The 14000-nt window shown below is 46.0% G+C and overlaps 1 protein-coding gene across 1 annotated transcript in view; it reads right to left on the minus strand.

The window, feature by feature from the left end:
* Positions 1-6677, minus strand: part of RGS11 (regulator of G protein signaling 11) — a 124013-nt gene extending 117336 nt beyond the window's left edge. Inside the window, exon 1 of the mRNA XM_066576694.1 lies at positions 6579-6677. Coding sequence (XP_066432791.1) covers positions 6579-6641 — 63 coding nt within the window. The 5' untranslated portion in view covers positions 6642-6677. The remainder of the gene's footprint in view (positions 1-6578) is intronic.
* Positions 6678-14000: the final 7323 nt, after the last annotated feature.

Here is a 14000-nt window from a genome sequence, read left to right on the forward strand (position 1 = left end):
CTGTGTAATGTATAGAATAGCGGTGTACACCATAATCTGGATTATTATGAGGGGGTTTATACTTTGTGGTGACATGCAGTGACATTTGTATAATTACATATTCAGCAGTTGCCTGGCAGCAGAACATCATGTATAAGCAGATTATCTCTGTGGATTTCTGGGTATTTTCTGTCAATCACAAGCATTTCAGCCAAGTGCCTGGAGTCAGGCGGCAGCACATTCGGCCATGTTATGTGCACTCCCCGTTATTCCATCACAAATTACTATTTCCTGCACTCAACTAGGAAGAGGCCCTTCAAGAAAAATCTAAGGGATGTCCGTCCGGGCCGGTGATATGTGGCCGAGCCGCGGTATCTAACGCTACGATGTGTGATACTGCCCGCTGATATGCTGTATCTCAGCCCATGACATTTCTTCGGACATCCTATGGCATGTGATGAATCCTCCGCACCTGGCGGCTTTGCATCGGCCATCATAAAGTCGTTATTTACGTATGTGTAAATATATGAGACTTGTGAATATTCCAATGTAATCAGATGTCTTCTCCTGCAGACACTCGAGAGCCCCCCATCCCCCATTCTGATTACAAGACTCCTTAGCGCCTTTTTGGATGTCTTTGCTTTTCTTGCTGAATAGACTCTGAGAACAGATGGAGGACGTCTCACCCAGCGCTCACCGCTCTCCCCGACAAACCTAATGGGCTCTATACAAAGTACACAGGAGGAATTCTATGCAGCCATTTTAATCAACACCGTCCCTTACAATGTAATCGGCTCAGCTGATGGCCGTGTGGGACAGGCATCGGATAGCGCCTTTTTCTCGAAGCCTCCTAGAGGCTGTGTGTGTGGAGAAGGCCTTTGAGCATGTCCCCTCCATAGGGGATAATGCAGGCTGAGCCCTCCACAATGTCAGGTCCTGTAAGGTCATAAGCGGGTCTGTGGGGAGGGTATATAAAGGCCAGAATGGCGTCACAGGAGGGCAAGGGGCTGCAGATAGGACAGGAGAGTGGTGGCTGCCGGCCTAGTAGACATAAAAGAGGCCTGAGGCCATGTGGCGGTGGCCATTTAGGAATTGGGAGCAATTGGTGGGGGTACAGCGCAGAAATAAGAGGTGACTAAAGGGCTTGAGGGCCAAAGCTGCTTCACCAAGAGGGCCAAAAAAGACACAAGGAGAGAGAGTCACCCTTCCCGCAGGGACTAGATAGGGAAATAGATGACGGCGAATGGATCCATGACATTGACGGCCTACAGTGGCTAAGGCCAGATTCACACGAGAGTATGCACATTTGCACACGCATGGGCATAACATTTTTGAGTTACAAATGATGCATTTTTTGCGCACATCAGCGTATTTTACTGCACTTTTTCCACCCGCAAGGAATGTTCATTTGCATGCGGCAAACAAAGACACAACGATTGAAATGGTTAATTAGGCTGAGTTCCAGATGTGTTCTTTTTCCTGCGGAATTTTGCAGAAAATCACGCATCCCCTAGCATATAGTGCGCGCATTGACTTCTATGGGGAAGTTTGGTGCAAAATGCGCAGAAAATTTTTTTTTGCGCAACTGGAAGGAGCGTGCGACATACAGAAATGTGAACGATCAGATTGAAATAAATGGGTTCTATTTTCGGAGTATTGCGGGAGTAAATTCTGCTTGCGCAAATATGTCCGTGTACACTGGACTGACTATATGGACTGTGACGGCCATATGTGACTAGTGGTTGGGTGTTGCTACGTACACTGGTAATGCGGGGACTAGCATGGTGCATTGGTAATGCTGTGTATGTACCCATATGGCACTTTGTGGAGGCGCTACACACAGTTGAGAAGGTATAATATGGAAGTGATGTCCTGCCTTTAGTGTGGCCGTATTCCATGTACTTATGCACCCACGGTGGGTTTAATTCGCGAGTGGGCGGAGCTCTGAAAGTATGTATAGATGACGGTCTGTAGTATGTGCAGACGGCACCTACGGTGCATTCAGGCCGCGATGTTAGGGCTTAGTCACACGGGCCGTACACCGGTGCCGATGCGCCCGTGTCACTGAGCCCTTACTGCACGAAGAAGACGGCCGCACTTCAGGTCGGACGACTCCCCGCAGCGCTGAAGAAAGAACACATGACCGGCAATGGAGCCGGTCACATGTTCTTTCTTCCGGCGGTGCGGAGATTCATCCGCATCCGCAGTGCGGCCGTCTTTTAGTGCAGTAACACGGGCGCCGATGCGCCCGGATGCGCCCGTGTGACTAAGCTCTTAGTGTGTGCCGTGGACCTCTAGAAATGAAGCATGCAGCACTAGTTTGAAGAAGGACAGTAACTATAAAGATGGGAGTGCCTCGCCGTTCAGAGAGTTGAGACATTTTGTGAACGGGGAACGCTGGTTAAAATTTACGCAGCGTTCCAGTACCGAGCGGAAACAGTATACTGGTTTTAGGTCAGGAAAGGTTTATTTTTATTAAAGTCTGGCCTCCATCTCGCCTGTCAGCTGCTGCGCCATCCTGAACCTGTTGTCGGACCACCACAGAAAAGCCAGCTTACAATCAATATGGTTGCAATGGCTGCTTTCAAAGTTTTCTAGACTCCATCAGGGCACATCTGCCCAGTTACATGCCATTTTTAGAGAGGGGGAAGTCTTATTCCAGGAAAGCTAAATACAGCCTTGGGCCGACAATCTGCTCTTCTAGGCAGATTCCCATCGGCCACTGTTAGACACTCTGGCGCACCCTATTGACGCCAGCCTGACACACAAGGTATGTGGAGGCAGATGTGCAGATATGAAGAGGACCGACTTGGGAAAGTATTTTAGCTTTTGTCTGATCTGGGTTTTGAGGAACTAAGGATCTGGTCTGAAGAATTAGGGATCTGTCTATGGGATCTGAAGAACTTAGTGGGTCTGGCGTTGTGTCTGAGGAAATGTTTCGTCCAGGGTCTAAGGAATTTGGAGTCGGGTGAAGGGTACAGAATTATGAGTCTGACCTGGGGCCTGAAGAATTAGGGCTCTAGTCTGGGATCTGAGGTATTAAGGGTCTGGTCTGGGGTCTAAAGGATTAGGGGTCAGACCTGGGGTCTGAGGAATTAGGAGTGTGGGCTGGGTACTAACAAATATAGTGGTCTGAGGAACTAGGAAACTGGTCTTGGGTTTGAGGAACTAAGGCATCTAGTCTGAGGAATTGAGGGTCTGGCCTCGGGTCACAGGAACTAATGCATCTAGCCTGAGGAATTAGTGGTCTGGTCTCAGCAATTCAGGATCTGGTCTGAGAAATTAGGAGTCTGGTCTAGAGTGTGAGGAATTAGGCGTCCAGTTTGGAGAATTAGGGGTCTGGTCTGTGATCTGAGGGAATTTAGGGTCTGGTCTGGGGTCTGAATTTATTTGTATTGCTATGCAGGATGAGGATGGCTTCAGTAGTGAGGGTGCAAAGATGTCTCAGCAGGAAACTCTGCAGTCAGGAGAAGTCATCATTGGTGTCTGGGCTGAAGGGAGAAGAAAAGGAAAGAGAATGTCTACAATCAGAGGAGAAGTCACCAGTGAGTCTAGAAATGTATAGAGGACCTGTCACCTCTCCTGACATGCCTGTTATAGTAAATACATATATTTCTCATGAGATAACTCTTCTGGAACTGTGCTAGTGACTACATGGAGACTCTTTGTGATGCAACTAACTGAATGTAACCCTGAGACTACAGCTGCAGTACAATTACATACACTGAGGTACATGCAGTCTTGTAGGCTTGCAGAGTTAAATCTATTAGTAGTGCTACAAAAGTCTCCACATAGCCTAGGCCTGTCATCTGGGGGTATGGCTGAAGGGGCACTGGGGTCTGACAGAAGTTGGGATCTGAAGACAGTTCGAGGGCCTGAGCCTTTATCATAAGGAAAATGCTCTGCAGACGCTATGAAAAGTATATGCACCCCCTACATCTCCCAACGGAGTGACGCTTCCTGCATGAATTCCCGTATACAATAACCAGCCGGCTAATGCCTGACATATAATACTGATGAACACTGAGCAGCCGGAAAGACAAGCGCCATTAGTGATCAATACGGTGGCGGAAGAGATGGTGGGGGTGAGGATGGAGACAAGGTTCAGGGTGTTTGCAGGGATGATGATGGGGTGATGGCAGTGGTGATGATGGGGTGGTAGTGATGATGGTGTAAGTGGTGGCAGGGATGATGACGGGGTGATGATGTAAGTGATGGCTGGGATGATGGGAGTGGTAGTGATGATGATGGTGTGATGGCAGGAGTGATGATAGGGGTGATGTAAGTGATGGCAGGGGTGATGGTGGAGTGATGAAGTAAACAATAGCAGGGGTGATGAAGAGGGGATTATGTAAGTGATGGCAGAGGTGATGATGGGGTGATGATGAAAGCGACAGCAGAGGTGATGATGAGGGTAATGGTGATGATGTAAGTGACAGCAGGGGTGGTGAGAGAGGTAATGGCAGGGGTCATGATGGGGGTGATGAAGAAAGTAATGGCAGAGGTGATGATACAGGTGTTTAGGAAAGGGATGGTAGAAGTGATGATAGAGGTCATGGTGTTGATGTAAGTAATAGCAGGAGTGATGATCGAGATGATGAAGAAAGTGACGGCAGGGGTGATGATAGCCGTGATAGTGAAATTGATGGGGGGAATGGTGATGATGTAAGTGATGGCAGGGGTCATGATGGGGGTAATGGTGATGATGTAAGTGATGGCAGGGGTCATGATGGGGGTAATGGTGATGATATGAGTGATGGCAGAGGTCATGATGGGGGTAATGGTGATGATGTAAGTGATGGCAGGGGTCATGATGGGGGTAATGGTGATGATATGAGTGATGACAAAGGTGATGATGGGAGTAATGGTGATGATGTAAGTGATGGCAGGGTTGATGATGGAGGTGATGGTGATGATGTAAGTGATGGCAGGGGTTATGATAGTGGTGATGGTGAAAGTGATGGCGCTAATGGTGATGATGTAAGTGATGGCAGGGGTGATGATAGGGCTAATGGTGATGATATGAATGATGGCAGGGGTGATGATGGGGGGTAATGGCAATAATGTAAGTGATGGGAGGGGTGATGATGGGGTGATGGCAGGGTGATAATGGGGTGATGGTGGTGATGTAAGTGATGGCAGGGGTAAAGATGGGGGTGATGCAAGTGATGGCAGGGGTGATGATGGGGGTGATGTAAGTGATGGCAGGGGTGTTGATGGGGGTGATGGTGATGATGTAAGTGATGGCAGGGGTGATGATGAGGGTGAAGGTGGTGATGTAAGTGATGGCAGGGGTGATGATGGGGGTGATGGTGGTGATGTAAGTGATGGCAGGGGTGTTGATGAGGGTGATGTGATGACAAAGGTGATGATGGGGGTGAAATGATGGCAGGGGTGATGATGAGGTTAATGGTGATGATATGAGTGATGGCAGGGGTGATGATGGTGGTAATGGTGATGATATGGGTGATGGCAGGGGTGATGATGGGGGTAATGGTGATGATATGAGTGATGGCAGGGGTGATGATGGGGGTAATGGTGATGATATGGGTGATGGCAGGGGTGATGATGGGGGTAATGGGGATGATATGAGTGATAGCATGGGTGATGATGAGGGTGCTGGTAGCACCACGTTCCTCCACTCCGTTCCATCCTCATCAGCGCAGATTCCATTTCATCTAAATATAACTCGCTTTATCTGGGAATTTGCTCCAGATGAACATGTGTCCTGATGTAACTCTACAGCCGAGTGCTCATTATCCTGGCAGGGGGACCAGCCACAGCCTGTGTGCGAGTATACAGAGCATACACAGATGTAGCAGAGCTGAAGTTGAGCACTTGTATGGGACTGCAGGGACACATTCTGCCTCCTATCCGGATGTGCTTTTCTATCGGTCTGCAGCTAAGCCTTCCAAATTCTCATTCCGTGTTGTCTGTGATTGTTACATGGGACTGCTCCAATGTCACGTCATGCAGCTTTTTCTGTGGTTGTACACAGGACAGGGCTAAACCTACAAAGTTAGCTCATTAAAACGTGTCATTTGAGGTTTTACACAGGACTGCATAATCTAACTTCTTACATGTGGCTTTACAATTCTAACATATTATCTGTGTGTTTTTACATAGGACTGCAAGGAATCCTCTAAACGGTTTTATCACAATATTTGAGGCTTTGCAAAGGACTGCAAGTAAACCGACCGCATTATCTCATACGTGTGATCTGTGGCTTCCCAGAAGACCGCAAATAGACCTACTAAATGATGTTATGCTGTGCTATTTTTGGTTTTACATGGGACTGCTGGTAATCCCAACGATTTTAGATTTTTTTTATGTTTCTTCTTAATAGTTTTACATAGGACTGCTGGTGATTTATTATTTTCACAACACACTAACTGTGCAGCACTAGAGACTTAAATGACAATTCAGCTCTGCTACATCTATACGGAGTCGTGAAACAGGAGTTTGCCATGTACAACAGCTGTGACATAGTGAAGCAGCGCAGCCCTTCGCTCCCTCCACATCTGTCACATTTCTGCTACTGGAATGCAAGGAGTTAAAGTGTGGTTGTGATCCCCCGGAAGGTGCTGCTGTGATCTTACCTTGGTCAGACATGACATCTGCACTTTGTAGTTCTTCCCTTGCTGCAGGTTATTGATGGTCATGATGAGGATGAGGAGGGCAGCTCTGTATGTGGCACCTACTTGCTGAGCAGAAGCTTCTATATGAAGCGGGGAGATGGCTTAAACTTGGTCCTTGTGGTATCTCTACTGACACCTTGTGGAGGATTTGGGGAATGCACTAGGTATTTCATCCATGTACGTTGATACCGATGTAGTAGAGCTGAGTTTGTTACTTCATGTGACTGTGGCTATGGGCTAGAACACATCTGGACTTTTGTTTTCCATTTAGCTGATCTGGCCGAGGAACATCCAAAACTGGAGAACAGCGCCCCGGATAGGACGCTAGCAGATGTTCAAAGATGGCAGTCCGTGGTGAACTCATTCAACCCCAACTCCAGTAAAACTTCACAAAGGTATTCCAGTGTTCATTGGGACTTCCACCTAAGCCTGGACATCCGGATTTGGAGGGGGTCTGTCACCCACCGACCATGAGGTCTCGGTCCGAGTAACAAAAAACTGAAAAAAAAACAGCGCTTCGGGGCAGTGGCGAATAACAATATCAAATATGAAAAGGTAAAAGAAGCCCAATTGACTCCCTCTCATGAGGAGGGGCTCTCAGACCCCTCACTGGATCATCATGCGAAATACCATCCGTTGATAGTGAACGCCAAACGCATTGCACGGTTAATGCTTTCTGTATGCCTAATCAACTCTTGTGGATATGGTGGCTGATATAGTTTTCTATATAAAAAAATATATATTTATTTGCCACTGCCCTCTAAGCGTTGTTTTTTTCCCCATTTTATAAATTGATTTCAGTGGGAACTTAAAGGGGGTTGTAAGCTATTGATGGCTCATCCTCAAGATACTGTAGCTCATCAATGGTAGATTGGCGGGGTCTGCCACCTGGGATCCTAGCAGATCACTCTTTCTGGGCCAATGCACTGAGTTCATTTCTGCAGGAAGCAGATAGCTCCATTTTCACTGTTGTGGCAAGGCTTGGTATTACAGGAAATGTTCCCATTCATTTTAATGCCTGTAATACTAAGCCTGGCCACTACATTTGGAACAGAGCTGCATGCTTCTTGCAGAAATCAGTTCAGTGTACAAGAGCACTGGCCCTGCGAGCAGCTGATCGGTGGGGAGGGGGGGGGGCCTGCTGATCGGTCCTCACCCAGCTACAATTCATAACCTGTCCTCAGGATCAGCCATAAACTGGACAACCCATTTGATTTCAGTTTTTTTTCATGCAAATCAGGGCTCTTTTACATCTGCGATGGGGAATTCCATTTTAATTCAGTTTGTCTGTTCCAGCAGAAAAGCAGAATTAAACATTTCCATTTTTACCTTATTGATTTCAATGAGTTTTCAAAAATCCAAAATGCTTTCCGTTTCATTCTGCTCCGTTATGGTTTCCTTTATTAGACAGAACAAGTAGCGCCGCAGACTGCGCAATTCAATCTCTTAAAAAAATAAATAAACGGGAACACATTGGAAAGGAAGCAAACTGAAAGCTTTCTGATTAGAGATGAGCGAGCATACTCGCTAAGGGCAATTGCTCGAGCGAGGATTGCCCTTAGCGAGTACGTGCTCACTAGAGACAAAAGGTTCGGATGCCGGCGCGGGGGAGCGGTGAGTAGCGGCAGTCAGCAGGAGGGAGCGAGAGAGAGATCTCCCCTCCGTTCCTTCTTGCTCTCCCCTGCAGCTCCCTGCCCGCCGCCGGCACCCGAACCTTTTGTCTCGAATGGGCAGGTACTTGCTAGGGGCAATACTCGCTCAAGCAATTGCCCTTAGCGAGTATGCTCGCTCATCACTATTTCTGATTGCTTTCTGTTTTTTGAAAACCCATTGAAATCAATGTGGAAAACACGAAAATGTTGAATTCCATTTTAATCTTGTTTCTCTGCTCTAAAAACAGAACAGAGAGTTGGAGAGCCGTAACGCAGCGTTTACACAGGTGTGAACGAGCCCTAATAGCGCCGGCTGCTGTGCTGCTACTTTCATGAAAAACCCCAAGAAACAGGAGAGAGAAGGAAAGGGAGGGAGAGGGGGGGGGGGGAGAGAGGGAGGTAGAGAGAGAGAGAAACACTCCCATTGTAGTCAATGGGGTTCGTTACTCGAGTAGAGCTCTCGAATTTTACGAAAAGCTCGACTCGAATAACGCGGACCCGAGTATTTGGGTGCTCACTCATCTCTAGTGACGGAGTTCAACAGGAAGGTTTCCTTTTAGTTCCGTTTTTGATGTCTGTTTAACGGATCTGTTTATAAATGTGCAGATGTGAAGACAGACAGAAGAAGACAAAGTGGATCCGTTAAACAGATGTAAATGGAAGCAAACCAAAACAAACTGAAACAAACCGATAGAAATGGTCTGTTTTTTAATCGATCCGTCTACCAGATCACGATGGTTTCTATTTTGCTCTCTGTTCTATTAGAAAAAAAAACGGTCAGTTCAAAATGGAAATCCAGCGCTGATGTGAAGCCGAGCCCTAGCTTATTGATGTAATGACGTCATGTGTCACCCGCAGGCCATTATAATATCCGAGTAGCCTAGTATATACACTGCTATATCCTCCCCATGTTCACCTAGATTTTCTTCTATTCAGAAGGGTCGTCTCATCATAGTTAACCCTTTACATATGAGCTACTAACAGTGGGTCCTGCTGAGAGGTCAGTCTGAGAGAACCTTTCATAGGGTCATACTTAAGCGATAGGTTCCGGTTCATGGAAAAAAGAGGTGTGGTTTATACCATGGGGGAAGCTAGATATAATGAGACCCCCTATATTAATATCAGAGAGCAGATGAGACCCCATAAATATATTCACTCCCCTATATTAATATCAAACGCCACACAAGACCCCATTGCACTGTACCAAAATTACACGTTATCCCCTATCCTGGATCTTTCTCCTCCCCTCTGATGTTCAGAGGCCATCAGCGCTGCATTTATGTCCTTGGTTGGCATCACAAGCTTAGTTCTGGTATCATATCTATATTATGAGCTGGGGCTGTATTTATAACATGAGCTAGGTTCTGGTATTGTATTTATGTACTAAGCTTGGTTTTCGAGCTGCATTTATGTTTATGTTATGAGCTTGATTCTGGTGCTATATTCTTGATGCATTCATGTGCTTAGTTGGCATCAGGAGCTGGTTCTGGCATCATCTCTATATTATGAGCTTGATTCCGGTGCTGTATTTTTGTTATAACATTGGTTCTGTATTGTATCTAGGTGCTAAGGTTGGTTTGTGCTGTATTAATGATACAAACTTGGTTCTGGTGCTGTATTTATATACTGTGCTTGTTTCTGGTGCTCTTGTTTATATTAGGAGTTTGGTTCTGGGGCTGTATTTATGTTATGAGCTATGTTCTGGTGCTATATTTATGTACTGAGTCTGGTTCTGGTGCTGTATTTTTCTTATGAGCTTGGTTCTGGTATTGTATCTATGTAATGAGATTGGTGTGTGCTGTATTTTTGTTATGAGCTTGGTTCTGCATCTATGTACTTGGCTTGGTTTTGGTGCCATATTTGTTATGAGCTTGGTTCTGGTACAGTATTTATTCACTAAGCTGTTCTACTGTGGATACACTGCTATCTTGTTGCTTTCTGCACAAGCAGAATGCAGACTAATTGACTGTGCGATACATCTAGTTTTTTATTATTATGGGAGGGGGCGCCAAAACGCCACTTATATCAGACCTCTAACCTTATTCAGACCCAGACCAGCCTATACTTACCCTCCCTGTTCTTGCCTCTGGCTGACATCTGCGAACACTACACCTGATCCTGACATCATCACATCAGCATGCGCCACCAAATGGTCCAATCGGTCATTGCCGATTTGTGTTTTGTTTATGCTTGTGCCCTATTTTTAGCCTCCCTCCCGGAAACTTCCTTACCTGGAGACCAGGTGAGGGAGGCTAAAAATAAGGTGACCCCTGTCACAACAGGTGAATTGATATGTCTGCCCCCTACAGACACATCAACCTTGCAGAGCTGCTGGTCATAGATGGTGGTCCCAGGGGTCTCATTTACCCCCATACTGTTAATGGTTTTAGTCTGTGAGCCGCACTGCCTACATGAAGTTACATCTTGTATGATTCCTGTCCCGCGTAGGGCGCACCTGTCTGCAATCACAGCTGGCAAGGAGGGACACCTGGTGGTCACTGGTGGTATTGCATCTTAATATTTTTCAGCTTGTTTTCCATGACACATCTTTAATATAATATTTCAGTTTGAGTCAGAAACAATGATGTGGGGCATTTAAATTTTTTTTTGCAGAGAAGATAATTTATACCAAGCAGCAGATATTGTACGCTATCTATCAAAAGTAATTGGACCCCTAAGCAAGATTAAAAAGTAGTATTTATTTTCTTATGTTACTGCATAGTGGGCTCCTTTGGCCCTAATGACATCAGATACTCTGGGTGCCATACTTGCTACTAATGTCTGATACACTTCAGGTGGTATTTCCCTCCATTCATCCTGTAAATGTCTTCTGTGTTCTCTCAATGAAGATGGATGCTGTTCATATTTCCAGACACAAGGTTCCAGTTCATACCAGAGATGTTTAGGTTCAACTCTGTGTAGCTGATCCAATTGTGGAACCTCTATATCGTCAAGCTAATGTAAAACAGCGTTGGATATGTGACAAGGTGCGTTGCCTTGTTGGAAGTATGGCCGACCATTCCCAGAGCATTACCACATTGTCAGCAGCACATTATTGTCTAGTATGTCAGGGTTCACCTCCGTGTTCGTGGTTCTCCTCACTACACCCAACGGAGCGAGACCATGCCATGTGACACATCTCTGACCATAACGGAACCTCCGCCTTACTTAAAGGGGTATTCTTAGGAAAATACTACCTACCCTCAGGACAGGTCATTAATAGTTGATCGGCTGGGGTCTTCCGTTCAGGACAGTGACTGATCAGCTGACCCACTGACAGCACTGCAGATACACTGGGCTTGGAGCGGAAGCCGCTACTCCAACCCATGTAGTGGCTGGCGCTTGTAATTGCAAGCACAGTTCCCATTGATTTGGTAGGATAGCGTATACATGCAGGTATATACTGGATACATATGACTGCACCATTCACTGCCAGTGTGTAGACCTTTGTATTGGTCTGAGATGGTTTTCTCCATTCTAGCAGATGTGTAAGGAAATAGCTGGACACTCCAGGGACACTCATGTTCTTCTAAAGGAACGGATGCACCATGTACTCAGACGACACCAAGAATTAACCTTTTAGTAGCTTAGGACACAGTGACAAAAGCCTCCCGAGACACCATCTTCCTCTCTCTAACCAGGATAAGATTTTATTAATAGAAGTCATATGCCAGTAGCTCCAGAGTCCCTATGACAACACTTCTAGTCCTATTCTCTAATAGGGACATCATGTAGATCTAAACCACCATCCCTATAAATGTCCATATACTGACTAGATGTAATAGTGGTAGTAGGGATATAGGATTAAATGCAGATAGTATTAATGCACCAAATTTATCACATTGGCTTATACAATTTTGCTTCATGTTATTACATTTAGGCCACGCCTCATCTGCTAATCCAAGACCCTCTTCAGCTAAACCACACCCCTTTTTTTAGTGCATTTGCTTCATAAGACTAGGGCTATATGGCAACTTTGACTGCAACCCTGGTCCTGCGTCCAAAGATCAGTTTGTAGACTTGTGAACTCACACTCTCATTGAAGTTAATGGGGTTGCGATGCAAGTTGCTATCATTGTGACCCACAGATCAGAAAAAATCAAGTTCTAAAACTTCATGTGATGTCGTAGGCCTGAAATGCACAATATTTTGGCGCATTTTACAAGAAGGTCTATGTGCATTCACAATAGTAAATCTGGCCCATTTGTCCTATGACAAGGCTGAACCGCCACACCACTAGTTAAGGGCTTATTCTCACGAATGCATTGGCGCAGCATATTGTGCACCCAAAATTGGATCTGAGCATTGAGGATGTGACATCCAACAAATCAGACAGGAATGCAGGCTGTACACAAACAGCGGGAGCAAGAATGGATCGGTGGTGGGGAGAGATGAGTATATGGCTATCTGTTCTTTTATTGCTGGGGGCTGGATTTCATGTAACAGCCGCAGCCGGTGTGAAGACTGATCGCAAGTGTTGTGCCGGGTGTCAGCTGTCAAATCCACACACCTAGGACATACAGTACATATATGTCCTGGAGCATGAAGGAGTTAATGTATAGTAAATTTGATTTTCTATAATGCTCTCCCCCAAAGGCCATTTTGTTTTAATTGCCTAAATAAGTCCAAAATTCGGTGCTGTGCTTTGAATTTGCTACATAGACATAAAATTACATGATCATATTCTGAGATACCACTAAAAGGAGCTCAGGAGATTGTTGTATACTATTTTACTGTTGAGTTCAATGTATAATCAGTATACAGTAAGCTCCTGAGCTCCCTCTAGTGGTGACTGCAGGCAGACACAATCTTGTCATGTAGCTCTATGCCGATGCAGGGGATTTAGAACTCTGTATCAGCAAAACGGAGCTCCAGCTGCTACAATGATATATTAAGAAATGAATCAGCACAGAATATTGGACAAGATGAAGATAAAAGGATATGATCAGTACGTATAACAGGCATTTTTCGGGTGGATGACATCTGAGCAGCTCTGATCTAACAGTCCATGTCTTACTTTCCTGACTCCGTCTGTGTTAATCAAGGAAATGGGGAGGTTGAATTATACTGAAAGATGAGACAAATTGGATGTGTTTGCTTTGAAAGAAGAGGGAAGCGATGACCTAATTACATCCTCTAAATATAGTCATGGTCAATACAAAGATCAGCCTGACAAACAACCTCCTCCATCCTGGGCTGTGCAGGTAACGAGATGTCAGGCAGAGCCAATGAGAAAAACTTTGACATGACCTACAAAGCACACAGAGGATTCGTGGGTCGGCATAATAAATGCACTTCTGCACTTTTCTGTAGAGTATTGTGTTATTGCTAGCTACCATCACCAGCCATATTAGCTCTCACTGAACTCTTTCTTTTGTCACTCTGTCACCCAAACTACTCTCTCCCTCCTCCCCACATTAGTCAGAAACAGTGAGAAATTCCACCATAATGTCCGATAGGCTCTAAGGGCATGTATTGAATATTAGATTATCAGCAGCGGAGGCCTGAAGCCAGGACCAGAGGGTGTCGGAATGAAGCCGGGGCCTGAGGGTGAAGGCAGAGGCCTGAAGTTGGGGCCTGAGGGTGGAGGGCAGAGGTGTGAAGCCAGGGCCTGAGGGTGGAGAGCAGAGGCCCACAGGCGGGGTCTGAGGGTGGAAAGTGGAAGTGCGCTGCCAGGGCCTGAGAGTGGATGGCAGAGGTCTAAAGCCAGGGCCTCTGTGTGGAGTGCAGG

The sequence above is a fragment of the Eleutherodactylus coqui genome, chromosome 8, assembly GCF_035609145.1.
Source record: "Eleutherodactylus coqui strain aEleCoq1 chromosome 8, aEleCoq1.hap1, whole genome shotgun sequence".
Classification (NCBI taxonomy): Eukaryota; Metazoa; Chordata; class Amphibia; order Anura; family Eleutherodactylidae; genus Eleutherodactylus; species Eleutherodactylus coqui.